The sequence below is a fragment of the Hypanus sabinus genome, chromosome 7, assembly GCF_030144855.1.
Source record: "Hypanus sabinus isolate sHypSab1 chromosome 7, sHypSab1.hap1, whole genome shotgun sequence".
NCBI lineage: Eukaryota > Metazoa > Chordata > Chondrichthyes > Myliobatiformes > Dasyatidae > Hypanus > Hypanus sabinus.
In genome coordinates, this window is record NC_082712.1 from 154,280,124 (window position 1) to 154,300,191 (window position 20,068).

Consider the following 20,068-nt stretch of genomic DNA (forward strand, 5'->3'; position numbering starts at 1 on the left):
TTTAAATAAAATCACAGTCCTCAGTAAATCAACTCAAGTCCCACATTTTACCAGGCCCCTGTGTGGGCCTTTCACGGTGCCAGGTACACTATAACAGAGTTCCATCTTTCCAAGTAAGAGTCCATTTTCAGTTGTAAACTTGCAGCGATTTACCCCCCCCCCCCCCAATACGGTTCACTTCTTTCAGTCTGTGTATCTATTGTTCCAAAGTGGGTGGGTGAGATTTAAGCCAGATGACACTTATCATTTTATGAGCAATCAGAATCAAGACTCTTAACATATATAGTTTGTTCTTCTCTAATGCAGATTGTGGGAGGTTGCCTAAAATTAAATGACTAGGTTCAAAGGGCATACTAATAGCTAAAATCCTTATTTCCTTAGTGACCTTGTACCAAAATTTCCTTAATTTGGGACAGGCCCAGAATATATGTGCTAAATCTCCCACTAGGCCACAGCCTCTTCAGCAAAGTCTACTGTTTTTTTTCCTGTGTATAATGATATTACTAATGGGGTTTTAAAGTACCTCATCCTTATTTTCCAAGCAAGTTCCCTCCAATTATTCAAGCGTTTATGCCATGACTCCAAAGACCTCTCCCACTCTTCCTCTTCTGTTATGGTATTTACCTCCAATTTCCACTTATGTTTAACATCCAACATGTTATCAATTGTATCCAGGTGTATTTTTTTTATATATACAAGATTCAATTTTCTGGGCTTGCGTCTTACCCATGATGATCTCTATCCAAAATTTTTCCAAGTTATTTGGCTGTATTTTAAGATTGTTCCATTCTTTGTGTGATGTAAGGAGGAATTTGGAGGAATCTATAAAAGTCATTTGGTACAAGGTCAAATTCAGTTTGGAGTTGGAAGAAAGATTTGAGCGCCTCACCATGAAACATTTGGTCCACAAGAACAGGCCTCTTAGTGCCCACCTGTTAAAACCAGAATCCAGTCTTGCTGGAATAAAATCTGAAATGAATGCAATTCTGGTTGTCCTTGATATAGTCCTTGGAAGATCTAATTTTTTTCCTAATTCTATCCCATACTTTCAATTTTGAGTTAACCCATTCATTCTGAGTCTCGGCATTCTTCCACACTTTGGATTTGAAAAGGGAAGAGCTGCTAAAGATAACTTGCCAATTGAATTTTGCTCTATGTGAACCCATCTTGAATCCACGTCTTCTCTGATCCGTGACACAATTGCTCTTAATTGGGCAGCCCAATAATAGGCCTTTACCTCATTTAAAGCTCAATCTCCCTGTTTTTTATTTGAGTATAGCACTTTTTGTCTCACCCTGGACCTCTTTTTCTGCCATATAAACCTCCTGAGGAGTCTATCCAACATTTTAAAAGTAAATATAGGAACTGTTATGGGTAGAGCACTGAAAAGAAAAAGAAACCTGGGCAAAATATTCATCCCGATCACTTCTACTCTACCTATCAGTGATAAAGGAAGCATCTCCCAATGGTCAAGAGCTCTCCTCGCTTGATGAATAAGTTTATCATAATTGGCTGCAAAGAGCTGGGAGGAACTGAGATAAACTAACCCCCAAATATCTAAAGCCCTGTTTTGGTCAACAAAAAGTCACTTCAGCATCCAGCTGGCTTGGCCTGGTCCTTGTAATCATCATAGCTTCAGATTTCGCTTCGTTAACTTTGTATCCAGAGACCTCTCTCCATAGCTTCTCAAACATTGCATAAGTGGGAGAATTGATGAATGAGGCTTCTTTATAAAGAGAAGAATGTCATCTGCAAATAAAGCTATCTTATTGGTTATAGTTCCTTTATCTGTTATACCCTCAATTTGTTCATTTTGTCTTATTAATTCAGCTAGTGGTTTGATGCTTAAAGCAAATACTATCAGTGATAGGGGACTCCCCTGTCTGTTTCCCCTTTTGAGCCTGAAGAAATTGGAACAGTATCCATTTACTCTAACCCTGGAAATTGGATCTTTATTCAGTTTCTTCATCCAACTTTGAAATGTTGCATTAAAACCCATGTTTTCTAAGTATAAGTATATATACTTATTTTTTCTTAGTCTAAGTATATCCAATCCACCCTATTAAATGCCTTCTCGGCATCTAAGCTAAGAAACATTGAAGGGTAGGTGGATCTCTGTGCTAAAGACTGGATATTTAAAGCTCTTCTAACATTATTTGCTCCCTGAAGGAATGGAATAAATCCAGTTTGATCTGGATTAATCAATTTTCCTATATATTTCTGTAGTCTCTTTGCTAAAATAGAACAAAGAATCTTCACATCAGTACCAAGCAGGCTGATTGGTCTATATGAACCACATACTGTAGGGTCCTTTCCATCCTTGTGGATTACTGATATGATTGCCTCTGACCAGCTCTCTGGGGAGTCATGTTCATTCAGAGCAAAATTAAAAAGTTAACATAAAACTGGAGTAAGTTCCGTTGTAAATATCTTACAGAACTCACCCGGAAATCCATCCGTAACTGGAGATTTATTTTTTAAAAATGTTTTAATAACATCTTTTACTTCTAGTTCTGAGATTGGTTGTGTAAGTGAAACAATCTCTCTTTCTGAAAGTTTGTTTATACAGATTTACACTACACGCTGCATCCGCAAAGCAAACAGCATTATGAAAGGCCCCGTGCACCCCTCATACAAACTCTCCTCCCTCCTGCCGTCTGGGAAAAGGCATCGAAGCATTCAGGCTGTCACGACCAGACAACATAACAGTTTCTTTTCCCAAGCTATCAGATTCCTCAATACCCAGAGCCTGGACTGACACCTTACTGCCCTATTGTCCTGTTTATTATTTATTGTAATGCCTGCACTTTATGTAGTCCTGGGTAGGTCTGTAGCCTAGTTTTTTTCTGTTTTTTTTTCTTAACGTGGTTCGGTCTAGTTTTTGTGCTGTGTCATGTAACACCATGGTCCTGAAAAAACGTCGTCTCATTTTTGCTGTGTACTGTACCAGCAGTTAGGATCGAAATGACAATAAAAGTGACTTGATGTCTCTGAAAATTTCATCCAGCTTGCCTTTATTTTGTGGTGGATCTGAAGAATCATACAGATCTTTATAGAAGGCCCTAAATGTCTCTGCTACATCATTTGTTCGATAACACAAAAGGGAGAAAGTTAAAAGATGTCTAATTTTTTGTGCAACTCTGTTAGATTGTGCCTTTCTCAACTGAAATGCTAACAGACGGCTGGCCCAGTTCCCCATCTCGTAATACTTTGATTTGTGTATCTAAGTGCTCCTTCCGCTTTATACGTGAGCAACTCATTCAACGCATCCCTACACTTTTGTAGGTCTTTCCAATCATCCTTGTTCAGTGTTAATTTGTGCCTTTGTTCTAATCTTTTTATTTCACTTTGTAACTGATAATATTTTTCATTTCGGTATTTTTTCATTTGAACAGCCAAATCAATACATTTACCCTTAATCACAGCTTTTGCACCTTCTCACAGTATTGAGGGGGAAACCTCCCCAGTGTCATTTGTCACAAAATATTCGTCAATGAATTGTTTTAGTTGATTATAGGAAGAGGAGTCCATCAATGTGGAAACATTGAGCCTCCAATATTGGAAGTGCTGCTCAGAGCCTACTTTCAGTACAAGTCTAACTGGAGCATGATCTGACAATGTACAGGTAGTCCCCAAGTTACAAGTGTCCGACTTATGGACAACTTGTTCTTATGAACCGAGGAAGGGGAATGCTGTCCGCCATTTTAAGTTGGATCGCGATGCTATCCATCATTTTAAGTCGATGCTGTTGACACTGTGTTGAGTGTTTAACTTTGTATTTGGCTTAAATTTTTCTTAGTAAGATTAACCCTGAAAATGCCCCCCCCCCGTTCCAGTCAGCTGGTGGCGCAGTGAGATCAGCACCGGGCTTGAGTTCAATCCAGTGACAGACCGCTCCCATGCCAGGTTGATGTCGGTCCAGTGACTCCCATACCGTCCGTGCCGAGTTGATGTTGAGCTCGCAACTCAAACTCGTTTTTAAAAAACACTGCCACCTCCAGTTTAAATACCCATGTGGAATATTGTGGAGGATCAAATACCCAAACCCAGCACAGCCCCCACTTGTCCCATTTAACCTGTCTCAGTGCGGTGGTCCTTGGGACCCAGCGGACCTCAGGAGCCGGTGCAGCTTGGGACCCACCGCCTGCAGTGTTTCTGTTCCATTGACGGGAAGCGATCGCGATTGAAAATAAATTGGAAATAATAAAGTGTTTGGAAAGAGGTGAAATGCCGTCAGTCATTGGAAAAGCGTTAGGCTACAGTCGGCCAATGATCGGAACAATTTTAAAGGATAAAGTGGGAATAATGGAGCATGTGAAAGGCCGTGCCCCGATGAAAGCTACAATTATTACTAAGCAACGCAGTGGTTTAATTATTGGAATACATATGTTTCTTAAGAGCTTTATATGCATAGAAAGGTAAAATATATACTACATACGAAGACAAATGTTTGACTAACTGACGCTAAATAATACCAGATGTACTTGTTCTGACTTCCGTACAAATCCAACTTAAAGACGGACTCAGTAACGGAACTTGTATGTAACCTGGGGACTGCCTGTAATGGGTTCAAAAAACATTCCTTCACCTGATGGAGATTCTTCCTTGGGATGCAAATAAGGTCAATTCTTGAATATGATTCATGGGCTCTTGATATATGACTAAAATCCCTGGCACCTGGATTCGATGCTCTCCAGCCATCAACTAGCCCAAGCTCATCCAACATAATTTTTACTGCTTTAGATTTCTTGCTCAGGGGTTCCCCATTCCCAAGTAATTATCCGAACTCCTATTAAGAATACAATTAAAGTCTCCTCCAACTGTAACAGTACCTCTCGCTTCCCTGGCAAGTAATAAAGCTATTTCTTTGAAAAAGTTTGGGTTATCTTCATTCGGTGCACAGATGCTCATGATAGTGAACTCTGCTCCTTCAAGCCCAAAGCTAACAAATATCTACCCTGCTTGTCTTTAACCTCTTTTTCCACCAGGAAATAAACTGATCTATTAACTAATAGTGTAACTCCTCTCTTTCTACTATTAGGAGAATATAAATAATAGACTTGATCTACCCATTCTCTTTTTAATTTTTTTGTGTTCCATGTCTCTTAAATGTGTTTCTTGTAATAGAGCTATAGAGCAATTAAGTTTTTCCAACTGAGCCAATATTTTTTTCCTTTTAATGGGGTGATTGATTCCATTAATATTATAACTAATTACGTTCAAAGTGGCCATGGTACAATATCTCTTACTATATCACCAACCCCCTCCCACTCTTAACCAAACCCGGCATTTTTATAGTATAATAACTGAAAACCTTGTGATGACCTGCCAATACCGAGAGAACTATTTACAAAAGAATATAACCCACAAAACACAACAAAACAAAACAAAACTTCCAGAAACCCAGTTGGTCTTTTAAAGTTCCTGATAAAACTAATTCTTATGACTGCTTTTTCTCTTATCAAGACCACCCCTTGATGATAATTAGGCAGAGAGTAATGACACCTGCTTTTCTCTGGGGAACACGCACACAATGCTGTTGTAGCTACAAACCACTGAGAAAACATATATCCCCCTGGTTGAGTTGTTGTTGCCCTTCCTTGGCAATTCCTGCATTGTATATCAAAATATGTCAGTTACACTGGTAAATAGCTGTACGTTGGCGAAGATAGTTAAATATTACTCACACCCAGAAATTATTAATCAGTCCAAAGAAGACACCATTCATACTACCACCTCCTTTGAAAGGAAAAATGTAATTGTCCTCTTATGTCAAGAGAGCTCTTATGTCTGTCTCTGGCAGCGCAGCGCTCCCTCCTCCTCACCCCCTCCGCTGCACTGCCATACTTCGCTGCTCCAGCTTCTCTATCCCACTCACCAGCACGGAGATGCCCAGGTTGTTTAGTGTACTGTAGGTAAAGCTTCAGTCAAGGAAGGGAATTTCTTCACTCCAGTATCTAAGTTTATTCTCAGCTGCACTGGGAAGCAACAACGTGCTTGCACACCTTTCTCCTTTAGCTGTTTGATCATGGTGCGGACTTTTGCTCTTTTCTGGATCTCAGGAGAGTACTCCTAATCAAAAGAGATGACTCTGCCTTGAAACATAACTTGTTTTTGAACCCATGCTTGTCACAGTACTGCCTCTTTTACTGTATAATCCAAGGAACGCACAAAGACGGAGCGCGGTGGTACAGAGGGTGCCAGCTCTGTGATCAGAGATCAGTGGGCTCTCTCAATGTGTATATTTAAGTCCTCTGACAACCGAAGCATCGTTTTAATTAACTATTTGACAAACCCCACCATATCTCCTTTCTCACTACCCTCAGGTATCTGATAAATTCCTAAGTTATTTCTTTGTAAGTGGTTCTGGAGATCATTGCAAGCTGTGGTAAGAGTGGCTTCTCACTTTAACAGGTGCTTTCTCATGCCGGAACTGTGCGTCCTTGTTAGCACTAATTCTGGACTCAGACTTGGGAGATTTCTGCTCAAGCGGGTCCAGTCATTCCTCATGTCTGTCACCGAGGTCTCCAGTCTAGATAAGGAGGCCTTGGTATCTGAAAATGACTCTTGATTTTCTTTTCTCTTCTCAGCTCTTTCAACTCGTTTACTATCACAGCCATATCTTTCTCCTCGTCGTCTTTGCTAGCTTCGGCCTGTTCTGACGCTAGTTGTATCTTTTTGTCTTTGCTTTTTCTTTGTATTTCTTGTTTTCCAGTGTGTTTTGAAGTCTGAGATGCCATACTCGTATTCCTCTACTCTTTACTTAGTAAAAATGCCTTTCATAGATGGACAAAAGTAACTTAACAGCTATTATTCCTCAAGTTTCGTGGGGGGGGGATTGTGAGGCAGGTCAGTACTGAATCATGGCATCTTCAGAACTCTTGCTTTTAAAGATTTAAATTAAGACTACTAGTGCCTCAGGGGTCACACCACCAGGTTCAAGAACAGTTACTACCCCTCAACCATCAAGCTCTTGAACAAAAGGGGATAACTATACTAATTTAAAGACACTTTTATCGTACTACTAGTTAATGCTTGTTATTACTATTTATTTTTATTTGCATTTGCGCAGTTTGTTGTCCATTGATCCTGTTTACAGTTACTGTTCCAAAGATTTGCTTCAGTATGCCTGCAGAAAGAAAATCTCAGGGTTGTATGTGGGTGCTTGTATGTACTCTGATAATAAATGTTACTTTGAACTTTGTACTCCATTCCTAATAACTATCTTTTTCTTGTTATTTTTGAATATGCTTCAATTCTCATATTCCCTCACTCTTCCCCTTGCGAGGTATATAGTTGAGATCATTATAACATAACAAATTTTCCATTTTTCTGCTGATTGCTGATTTTTCTCATCATTTATGATATCAGGTCATGATTTTGAACACCGTTCATCTCTCCTTACAGTTGGTCAGGGAACACCCCCCCCCCCCCCCCCCCCCCCGTATGAGTTGCCACCTTTGGTCAGATTTACTTGCATTTTTTATGTAAGGTTGGGCTCTTATTCTTTGAGGCAGTTCTACCAGTCATCAAGATTATGATTCAGGTTCAGATTTATTATCACTGTCTTATGGTGTGGAATGTGTTGTTTTCTGACAGCATTACAGTGGAAAGACAAAATTATGATAAATTACAAGCTAAATAGTGCTCAAAAGAATAAGGTAGTGCCCTCCCTGATGGCAGAGGCGAAGATGCTGTTTCTGAATCTCCTAGTTCAGCTCTACAGGCTCATGTACCTGTCTGATGATAGTAACAAGAACAGGGCCTCCCTGATAGTATTAATGAGAAGAGTGCACATCCCAGATGGTGAGGGTCTTTAATTGAATGCTGTCTTACTGAGGCACCATGTTGTGAAAATGTTCTCAGTGGTAGGGAGGGAAGTGCTTGTGATGGAGTTGGCTGAATTCTCTGCAGCTGCTTGTTCTTCTGTGCATATGAGGTTTCATATCAGGCTGTGATATGACCAGTCAGAGTGTTTGTCACCATACATATTATGGAATTTTACAAAAGTGTTTGGTGACATACCAAATCACCTCAGATTTCTAATGAAGAAGAGCTACTGCGTGCTTTCTTCATGACTGCATCAATGTGTTGGACCCAGGACACGTCCTCTAATGATTAACATATGAGGAAGATTTGATGGTTCTAGGCGTGTATTTGCTATTTCGGAAGAATAGGGTGGGGGAGGATCTAATTGAAGCCTATTGAATATTAAAAGGCCTAGATAGTGTACATGGAGAGGATGTTTCTATTATTGGAAGAGTCTAGGACTGAACAGAGACACAATGGCTACTTTATTAAGTACAGGAGGTGCAGCCTCAGATTAGGGTGTCCCTTTAGAATAGATGTGCAAGAATTTCTTTAGCTAGAAGGTGGTGAATCTACGCAATCCATTGAGATTCTTAATTAGTAAGGGTGACAAAAGTTTTGAGGAGAAAGCAGGGAAATGTGATTGAGAGGGAAAATAAATCGGTCCTGAAAAATGGGCTGAATGACCTAATTTTGCTCCTTTGTCTAATGGCCATGTGTTCATGCTGAGGAATATGAAGCTGCTCACCCTTCAGACTGCTGAACATTCCATGAGAGTATGTCCTCCTGATTTCTGCTTCCTGAAGTCCACAAACAATTTCTTGGTCATGCTGATGTTGAGCACAAGGTGTTTGCTGCAACACCACTCGGTCAACTAACATACCTCTCTCATGTGGGTGTCATCGTAATGTGCAATTTTACCAACAGCAGTGGTGTCGTTTCTGAATACATAAATGGTATTTGAGTTGTGCTTAGCTGCAATCATGAGTGGTTGGCTCGGCATGCATTCTTGAGGTGTACCTGTGTTGATTGTTTGTGAGGAGGAATTGTTATCACTAATCTGCACTGACTGAAGTCTCCCAATAAGAAAGCTGAGAATCCCTTTGCCAAGGGAGGTACAGAGCTCAGGTGGTAAATATTGAAGGGACAATGTGTGGCTATGCATAGCTCAAATGCCATGTATAAATTTGCTGATGATACAACCATTGTTGGCAGAATTTCAGATGGTGACGAAAGGGTGTACCAGTTAGTTGAGTGTTGTCGCAGCGACAACCTTGCACTCACTGTCAGCAAGACCAAAGAGCTGATTGTGGACTTCAGAAAGGGTAAGACAAGGGAGCGCAAACCGATCCTCATAGAGAGATCAGAAGTGAAGAGCGTGAGCAGTTTCAGTTCCTAGGTGTCAATATCTCTGAGGATCTAACCAACATGTCAGTGCAGTTATAAAGAAGGTAAGACAGCGGCTATATTTCATTAGGAGCTTGAGGAGATTTGGTTTGTCAACTAAAATGCTCAAACTTCTACAAATGTATCGTAGAGAGCCTTCTGACTTGCTGCATCATCATGTGGTATGGGGGTGCTACTCCTCAAGATCAAACTAAGTTGTTAAAACTTGTAAAATTAGTCAACTCCATCATGGCTACTAGCCTCTGTAGTATCCAAGACGTCTTCAAGGAGCGGTGTCTTAAGAAGGTGGTGTTCATCATTAAGGATCCCCACCACCCAGGACATGCCCTCGTCTCACTGTTACCGTCAGGAAGTAGGTACAGAAGCTTGAAGGCATACACTCAGCAATTCAGGAACAGCTTCTTCCCATCCAATTTCTAAATGGACATTGAACCCCCCAAAAAAAGACCTCACTGCTTTATTATTTCTGCTTTTTATTGTATACTACTTATTTTAACGTAACTATTGTGTGTGTGCATGAATGTATTTATTTATTAACATGTATTTCATAGCACTGCTGCAGTAAAGTTAACAAATTTCATGCCATATGCTGGTGGTACTAAACCTGATTCTGTAATCAATAAACAACAGTCTGACAAATATTTTGTTGTTGCGCCGGTTCTCCAACGGAGAGTTGAGAACCAGTCAGATTGTGTTCTCTATAGATCTTGTACACTTTAGGGGCTTCCTTCCTGTGTTATCCCCATTTTCTTTAATTTCCTTTGTATGCAAGATTCATCGATGGTAGAGTAGTGGTTTGAGTGATGCTAATACAGCTTGGGATATTCTTCTAATCCCTTTAAATATCAACCTGAACCAATTTCTCTTTTTAAGACAAAATTTTATTTTGTTCTATTTCCTCTTTCAATTTAACTATCTACTTAGTTTTTTTTACACCATCCATACTCTTCTCAGCTGATTTAGTATTATCAACAACTTGGAAATACGACGTTTTATTCCCTTATGACATTTTGCTGAATTATTGATGTAGATGAATAGCTGGGGCACAAGCATTGATCCCTGTGGTACCCTCTTGTCAACCTGAGAAATATTGGTTCATACTCACTCAATACTTTCTATTCTGATGGCCATGTCAATATGTCACCCCTAATTCTGCATGCTCTGTGTTGAACAATGCCCTTTGTAAGACCTTGAAAGCTTTCTGAAATGCCAGTAAATACAACCAACTGGTTCCTCCTTTTTTACTTAACTAGTCATATCCTCAGCAGACTCAATGTTAATTTAACTCAATTTTCCCTTCATGACTCCATGCTGAGCTTTCTCAATCAGGTTATTAATTTCAACGTATTACTGCTCTAATTTGTACAAATTGTGAAAGCTGCAAGCATTCAGATAGAGCTCCTTATTTTCCCAATTTAAAGTTTTTCCTTGTTTTTACCCATATTTTCCTTGACCTTGTTTCTGCTTTTTGCTTATTTAATTAACTTCTACATCCTGCTCTGTTTTTTTAATGAATTTCCTCGTATTTCCTTTCACTCTGTGTTATATACAATCAGGTATGAAAATTCATGGCCAGAAAATTCTTCTCCAGTTGTTTTTCTTTTGATCAATCCTGTGGTGATCCTTTGATTCTTTAGTGCATAACTATTTTTCTACTCATTTTGCCACTACCTCCTAAATTAAGATTTTCAGGGCCTAACAATATCCCTGTTAGAGGGAATCTAGTCTGTCCTCTTATTAGTTAGATGTAATTAGCAGTACTGGTGCCCCCCCCCCCCCCCCGCCCCCGTACAAAGGTAGAGCAGTCCTATGAAACCTTCCTTAAGCCGAAATGACGTAAAGCGAAGAACCATTAATTTATATGGGAAAAATTTTCCTAAAAGCGAATACTCTTTGTAATGTGAAAACAGGTTACTAATGTAGGTCTTTTGTAAAAGCGTAGTGGCATAAAGCAAACATTCGTAAACTGGGGGACACCTGTACAACTTCAATAATTAGTAGTGTTAACTTTGTTTGGTTTCTAGAAGCTGAAGTATTTAAACCTCAATTTAGGTTAGTGATCCCATTTTTAACAATCAGTCTAAATTAGAGTTAGAACTATACACTGTGAAAAATAGCCCAACTTGTCCGAGCTGACCAAGTTGCCTAACTGAGCTAGTTCCATCTACCTGCATTTGGCCCTTGTCTCTCCAGACCTTTCCTACCCATGTACCTGTCCAAATGTCTTTTGGACATTGTAATTGTACCTGCCTCAAGATAGTAGAGGGAAACTACCTGGAAAATACTTGAATGGGCACTTTCATTCACTTATTATTTTTTGAAGTTGTAAAATTTGTACAGCCTAAAACTGCTTACGTGAAAATATCTGCAAGTAGACATGTAGATATGTTCAAAAGCTAGAAGTTTATTGCTTATTACTTAATCTGGTGATATATTTCAAATAATATTGTTTTCAGAATCAGAATCAGACTTTAATCGCCAAGTACCTGTACACATACAAGGAATTTACTTCCGGCAGATGTTGTCTCTCTGCTCATAACAATAATAATGTTCAATATAAATGAAAATATAGATTATACATACAAGTAGTGCAATCCAAGTAATAGTTAGCCGACAGTTAACCGGCAGTTAACTGTTCAGCAAAGTGACCGCAGTAGGGAAAAAACTTCTCCAGTGCCTATTAATCTTAGTCTGGAGGGATCTGAAGCACCTACCAGACGGAAGCAGTTCAAACAGTCCGTGCGCAGGATGGAAGGAGTCCTTTATGATGTTCCCCGCCCTCTTCTTCAACCTGGAAGAGTACAGGTCCACAATATTTCATTCACAATTGTCTGAAAGCTACTCTGTCTCTACTCTCATCACTGTCTGGCAAGGCACAGTCCAAATACCATCAAATACTAAATGACACCACTTGGAAGTTATCAGATAATGATCAGGTGGTGTACAGGAGTGGGATACTGTGTCATAAGGACTACCTTGCACTCAACATCAGCAAGGACAAGGAATTGAATGTGAACTTCAGGAATGGGAAGTCAGGAGAAGACACACCTGTGAGGGGTCGTTGGTGGAAAGGGTGAGCAGCTTCAAGTTTCTGGGAGTCAACATCTTGGAGGATCAGTCTTGGACTTAACCAATGCAACCACAAAGAGGGCATCCCAACAACTCTACTGCATTAGGAGTTTGAGGAATTTGGTATGTCGTCAAAAACCAAGTTTCTACATATCTAAGGCAACACGAGTGAATCTGCAGATGCTGGAAATAAATAAAAAACACAAAATGCTGGCAGAACTCAGCAGGCCAGACAGCATCTATGGGAGGAGGTAATAACGACATTTCGGGCTGAAACCCTTATTTTGGATCTGAGCAGTGCGAGGAATTTTTGAACTTGACAATAAAATACTACAGTTTATCATTCACTTGAGCATTGAAAATATTGGGAAGTATTTGCTAAGTTTTCAAAATTTTTTATACATAGGTTGGCTTAAAAAAAACTTCAGTGGAGGAAAATCTGGTATAGCTTGCATCCCTATCTGACAGGTCTGCAGTGAAAGCTATTTTTAGACGCTTGTGTGCCATTTTTAGCTTGTAAAATATTCATCTCCGTCAAGATGGCAAGACATCAATTCTCATGAATGTGACGGAAGCAGAGTTTTTTTTACCTCGGTGAAGTACAGCATTTTGATGAGATGCCAGTTTAACTTGGTGAATGAAACAAGAGCCTTGCAGATCCTGAGCATTAATGCACTGTTTCAATCGGAGCAACTGCTTACTGTGGCTGTTTTATTGGTGGTGGCTTGCCTTTGTGATTATTCTGAGGTTGGCGAGAAAGCAAGCAGTGAGGCATTCTTAATTTTCCAAAACATAAGTGTAAATAATTAACTTTTGAGATTCTTGGATGTAGAGTGGTGTTGTCACTTCTTTATGTATCCACTCGTGCCTTGGTTGTGTTATATATGCCAAGGTCTTCAGTGGTTTCTAAATGCAGCACAAAAAGCCTTGTGCCTTATTCAAAGGGATTAATCACAGTCCTCTATTTATAGAAAGGAGGGGATTGAAATAGCATTTTTTCTTCCGTTGTAATAGATCCCCAGGAGAGATGCTCCTGCAGTCCTCACTAGTCAGTCCTTTCCACTTGTGTGAGGTGCAGCTGTCACGATTGCAGTGATATTGGCCATTAATCAATGAAAATTATCTTTCACACAGCCCTTCATATAAAGGTCACAATTTGGGTGATGTCAAAAATAATTTAATAACTAAAAATATCCCTTTGGTACACAAAGCTTTTAGGTTGTGTATTTATACGAAAGTGTTTTGTTTCAGATTTAAGAATGTTTGTCTAGGTGGTTATAGAGATGAATATTCTATTCATACATATATTTTTGATAGTGTCTTTGAATTTATGGCTAATCCTGGAAGTTTAAAATAGCTTAAGTTGGTGATATGCCAGTCTTCAGTTTATCCTGAACTGGAGAGAGCATTTTATTTTTAATATAGAGAATTATGCTAATTTCAAGTTGTATTTTTAAAAGGCAAGCACTGCGTCATGTTCAGAGTTGCCTTTGCAGTACAGACCTGTTCAGTTCAGGCAATGATTAACTTATTATGCTCATTTTGCGTAATGGATGTGGCTGACACTAACAAAAGCTACATTTACTCACTTTTCCACATTATCTGCAAGATTATCAAGCCAGTGTCCAGCCGTTGACTACAAACCATTGGACTGCTTAGAAAGAAATTAGTTTCAATATGGTTTAGGCTGTAGGAGTGTTTGTAGTGGTTAGGCAAGACTGGATAAAGTTGGCCAAATAACTTTTTGCCAAAATTTGGCTACTTCACCTTTTTGTTCAACTACAACCAATTTTTCTTTCTCATTTCTACCACTTTGGCCCTTCCAAAAACCTGCAGACTTCTTTGGAATTAATAATAAATTAACAGATCTACTGAGATTATTTTCACAGCTTGATATTGTTTGTACTGGCAGCCACAATTGGCCTGTGGAGGTTGTTGATGCACCATATGATTTCCCCTTTAGATGACTTACCCTAACACAGAAAATCTATTCTTCCTCGTACGTCTGTTGTTTTACTTAGCTACTCCCTGATGATTGCAGTGTTAGAAAATACTCTGTTTGACAGACTTGGATGATGCTTGAGTGTCACATGTATATGCATATGTTCTTGGTATTTAAATCTGTGCAGATCAGAGAAGTATTGAATTGGGACGTTCTGCATTTAAATTGTTTAACTGGTTGGTTAATGTGTGAAGTTAATGTGCTCCTTTAAAAAAGACTGCAATAAGTCCTGCCCCAAACTTCACCCAACATCTACAAGAAGTTGCTTTCAAAAATAGTTTTGTCACTACACATGGTATACATGCAGGCATTTACTGAAGCCATTGTGATTTATTTGACTTCATCCAGGAACACTTTATAGAATTGATTGTAAGGTTTAAAAAGCAAACATCATTTTCTTTTTTTTTGCAAACTGAAGAGGAAAACTCTTATCAATAGTTAAAATCACTATCTTTGATTTTGTATGTGCATCTAAAACCAATTAAATATGACAAAACATTAACTTGACTTTTTTTCTTTTTAAGTTGTTACAGGAGCAACTGATGGAATTGGAAAGGCTTACGCAAGGGAGGTATGTTAGAAAATAAGCTGCATCTTAGCTCATTTTCATTTGTCATTTTTGCACAGTTGTTGTCAATATCTTCTCCTTAATCAGTTGTTTTGTCTTTGTCCAAGGCATTTCATTGCACTGAATGCCTTTTATAGCATTTAGTATTCAAAAATATTTTGAAAAATGAACAGGAAATGAGATTTTTTTAATTAAGGTAGTTCTAATATACTATTCTTTAAATTTTGGTCTCTATAACTCAGCTTGCCAAGCGTGGTATGAGCATTGTCCTGATCAGCAGAAATGAAGAAAAATTGGATGAAGTGGCGAAAGAAATAAGTAAGTCAATATCTTTTGATGTTTTCTTTGTTCCTGTCATGGCTATCTTCCTTGTTGTGATAACAATTCTGATATAATGTCCCAATAAACTTCTGGTCCATACATAGCGTACCGACGTTGTTCAGCAGAGCAACACAAGCAGCAACAGAAAAAAGCCACTTTCTCAACCTTTCACCCACTTGGACAAGTTGTCAGCCCTCCAAGCCCAGGACACGCTGCCTCTGGGCTTTGACCTCTTGGCCTCAGAGTGTCATACACACACAGAGATTGGGCCTCCAACATCAGTCCTTAGCCTAGACTTGTAGACGTAGGACCTCCATCCTCCGGAATCTCTGTCTCAAGGCTTATATCCTTGGGCCTTGACCTTCAGATTTGCACAGACTTCTGACCCTTGGCCGCACCAACTTGGGGTTTCACTAGCCCTTGTGCTTTCTGCTTGCATGGACCTCTAACCCTGAGACTTGCAAACCTGGAGGAGTCGCCAACTGTGATCCTCGTTGCTTGCAGACAATAGTCTCGAGCATAGGAATCATTGGTCTTCATCCTCAGCGGTTGCCATCCTGACCCTCCCCCAGGCATCACTGTTCTTTCAGTGCAGAATGCTTTGATCTGGATTGTGACCACCAGTTCCTGCCTTTGATCTCTAACTCCCCTCATCCCAGTATCTATACCATCATTAGACCCCTAAGTTCTACCTCTGTCCCATAAACCATCCCTATTAACCTCAACAGACCTCATAGCTTGGCACCATCTTGACTGTAAGGGACCAAATATGAAAATGGTCATGGAGCTTCCTGTGGTTAACTTTTTAATTGGCAGCACTACATAATATTGACCAGATTATTCTACATAAACGAGCTTTGTCTACAATCAAAATACTGATATTAGTATCCATGTGGGCCTGAATTGTATTTCTACCAGTTCAGAATCTTATTTTTGCATGTTTATTAATGTTCCTTGTAACTCTTCTGAATCCAGAGCTGGTTCTCTGTCTTAATGGTAATGCTTTGTATCATGCTATTCTGGAGGAGTACATTGCTGTTACCTTAAGGGTTTGCTCAAAATTGCCTTTTGATTTATTCTGATTCTGTCTTATGTTGTTCAGTACCACACAACTTGAGATGGAGAAAAGTACATTCAGTGCGAGACTGTACATTTCATCAGAAGGTGTTCCCACTTTTGGCTCCAAATGCTTAAGATAGTTTTGCAGGATCTATTCTCTTCTGGTTTGTTTAGGTCATACTTGGGCTGTCTGTTTTCATTTTGTGCCATATTAAAATATATATGACAGTTAAATGTGGTATTTAGACTGGAAATTTGCAAAAACGTGGATGAACTGTATGGATTCTGTGACAGTGATCTTAATTCCTTTTGGGTTCATTTGAATTTACGTTTTCTACAGTAGGAAGTAGTCTTGTTTCTAGAGCAACAAACACAAAATGCTGGAGGAACTCAGTAGGCCAGTACTGTGTCTGGGACTAAATCTGGGCTAAGGACTAAAGTTGGAGGCCCGATGTCTGTGAGTATGACACTCCAGGGCCAAATCAGTACTATGGAAAAGAGTACAGTTGATGTTTCAGGCTGAGACCCGTCAACAGGACTGGAAAGAGGAAAAGTCAGACTAAGAAAGTGGGGAGAGGGAGAATAAAGCACAAAGTGGTAGGTGATGGGTGAAACCAGGAGGTTGAAGAGGGGAGGAAGAAGTACAAGGTGTTAGTTGATGGGTGAAACCAGGAGAGGGGTGAAGTAAAGAGCTGGGAAGTTGATTGGTGAAAGAGATAAAGGGCTGGAGAAGGGGGCAAGACACAGTTCTAGAGAAATGCAGCACGCCAGGCAGTATTTGTGGGAAAGAGTACAGTCAATGTTTTGGGCCAAGTTTCTTCATTAAAAGAGTAAGGTCAATGTTGTTTTTTTTGGGGGGGGGCATCTTTCATCAGGACCTGATGAATTATGAGGGGTATAGATAAGGTTAATGCAAGCAGGTTTTCTCACTGAGGTTAGGTGAAACTAGCTAGAAGTCATAGGTTAAGAATGAAAGGTGAAATATTTAAGGGAAATATGAGGAGGAACTTCATTCAGAGGATGGTGTGAGTGTTTGATTTCAATATTTAAGAGAAGTTTGGGTAAGTTACATGGATGGGAAAGGTTTGGAGGGTAATAGTCCAGATGTGGCTCAGTGGGATTAGGCAGTATAACAGTTTGGCACAAATGGGTTGAAGAACCTGTTTCTGTGCTGTAGTGCTCATTGATTCAATAAGATATTGTTAAACTTGTCTCAAATGCAGTACTGTATGAAATTCTTAGGTCGCTCTCATATATATTTGTAACTGGAAAGACATAATATACAGTACTGTGCAAAAGTCTTGGGCACATATATGTAGCTAGGCTGCCCAAGACTTTTATGCAGTACAGAATTTAGAGAAAAGACGTAATCAGGACCAGAGCAGAGGCTCCAATAAAGCAATTTGGATATTGCAGATGACATAAAGAAACTCTCCGCTTATTTGATGTTTATAACTCCAACAGCATATGAAATAGCTTAATGGTTGATTGTTACCCATTTGCTAAAGTTAACAACTATTCCTTCCATCATTGATAAAATTTACTCAGTTTTTCAACTGGAATTATTTTGAAGGCATCTTTGAACACAACACCATGACAACCAGTACCATAGCTACCAGCATCCTTATAATCTTGTGTCTTTCTTGAATGGGTTTCATTGTTCCTTCCCTATTGGGTTAGAATCCTGAAATTCCTTAACTTCACATCATGGGCAGCAGATGCTTGATAACATTTTTACTGGAAGGAGAAGTCTATGTTAATGCCATTCGGTTGGAGGTTACCAATTTCTCCTTCTGGTTGTAAAAAAAAACTTTTTCCCTTTTCTCCCCTCTTCTTCTATACCCCATTCTTGCCCCTGCTGATTACCTTCCTGGGGTCCCCACCTCCTTCCCTTTATCCTATGGTCCACTCTCCTCTCCTGTCAAATTCCTTCCTCTCCAGCATTTCACTTTTCCTACCCACCTGGCTTCATCTGTCACCTTCTAACTAATCCTCCTTCATCTCTCCCCACCTTTTCTATTCTGGCATCTTCTCCCTTCCTTTCTGTCCTGAAAAAGGGGCTTGGCATGAAACGTCGACTGTTTATTCATTTCCATAGATGCTGCTGGACCTATTGAGTTCCTCCAGCTTTCCGGTGTTGTTTTGGATTTTCAGCATTTGCAGAATTTCTTGTTTATAATGTAAATGTGGATGTTTTACCTCTCTATACTGTTTGGAAAAGTTGAAACTGTTTTACAGACAATGATGAAGATGATGGTCTCATACTGGATTATGTTATGGGCTAATGACCGGTAAGATGGCAGTACATTTGATCGCAGTGGCTTCTATGTGGTTAACCAATGGTTGGTTTTACTGCTTTTTATAAATGTATTTTTTACAATTGCAAGACCCTGCTGGACATTAAGTAGTTAAAGTACTGCAGGGTTACTCTATCAGTGAGTTGCTCGTCAGTGAAGAAACTGAAGGAGCTGCACTTGGTGCAGATTGTGCTGCCGTCTGTGTCAGAGAGTCATTAGAGTCAGTGTGCGAAGGCCGTGTGCAGTCATGTAATGAGTGATCGTATCAGCCATTTTTCTTGTGATCGCAGCACCCTGTTGAACATTGTGCTGCAAGTCTGATTAACTGATTTATTGGCGAATGGTGGGGGTGCTGCATGACTTTGGGGTCGTAGTAAGGACGAGGCCTCAAGCTGCAGTGTCACCTGTTTAGGGCTGTCCAGGAGAGAGGTGCCAGAGTCAGGTACGCACTCCCGGAGGCGATGTGGTAAAAGTCAGTGCTGCCTGCCTAGTGTTTGTTTGGCAGAATACAAGCTGTACTGTGTTTGACTGCAGATTGCTGCAATATTCATGGACTCGGTCTTAGACTTTTTTTTTTCTGTGTGACTGTATTTTACTGATTTATGTGTTTGCTATCTTATATGTGAGAGATATGCCTTGTGCTATGTGTGAGTGTTGGAACTGTGTTTTGCACCTTAGCCCTGGAGTAACACTTCCGTTTGCCTATTTTTATTGGTATTCATGTATGGTTGATTGACAATTAAACATGAACTTGTTTAGATTTTTTCTATTTACTTGAAAGGTTTATTTTTGCATTTGTTATGCAATGCTAAATCAAAGTATTCTGTTGTTCTGAAAATCACCTGTAGAAGAATGTCAGGTGAAAATATGGAGGAAAAACTACTCACTTAAATTGAATTCAGCTGCTCTTGGCAATGAGCAGAGGGACATGAAAGATAACTTTGATTTGCATGTGATTTGACTTTCTGGTTTTGGTCATCTGGAATTAAAAGCCATCAGTAAATTAAGTAAAGTCAACATTATAGTTACAGCCAAATGAATGATCAATTTTAAATAAAAGATTCTTTAAACACTCAAGGGGAGATAATCTGAAATTTTATTAATTTCAGCTGTGGCATTGTGGATATTTTTGAGACCCAGTAATCAGCTGAAATTGTAAATTATTACCTTGTTTTCTGTGCTTTTTAAGTCACTAACTTTGAACATGTTTTTCAGCTTACTTTTCTGAGTTATCAATAGAATATTATAAATTACAAGATCCAAGAAGTTCTCATCTTGTACCAAATGTTGTGTAATGTTTAAATTGCCAATCTTGGCAACGTTTAGCAACTATTTCTGCAGTCACTTTGTGATGTGATCTTTGGGTCTCTGTATAAAAGACCAGCACGATCACCTCCATGGGGTGGAGTCCTGGTTCCTTGGCCAATTAAAATCTTGAGGCTGTATAGCTAAGCACAAGTGGTGCAAATTGTTTGATGTACTTGTATGGCATTAGTGTATCTGAAGTTGAGTTATTAGGATCGACTGTCAACAAGT

The 20,068-nt window shown here is 39.5% G+C and overlaps 1 protein-coding gene across 1 annotated transcript in view; it reads left to right on the top strand.

Annotated features, from left to right (window-relative positions):
• The window catches only part of hsd17b12a (hydroxysteroid (17-beta) dehydrogenase 12a), a 162,239-nt gene that overhangs the window by 50,634 nt on the left and 91,537 nt on the right, over positions 1-20,068 (top strand). The window contains exons 2-3 of the mRNA XM_059975973.1: positions 14,812-14,858; positions 15,098-15,173. Coding sequence (XP_059831956.1) covers positions 14,812-14,858; positions 15,098-15,173 — 123 coding nt within the window. The remainder of the gene's footprint in view (positions 1-14,811; positions 14,859-15,097; positions 15,174-20,068) is intronic.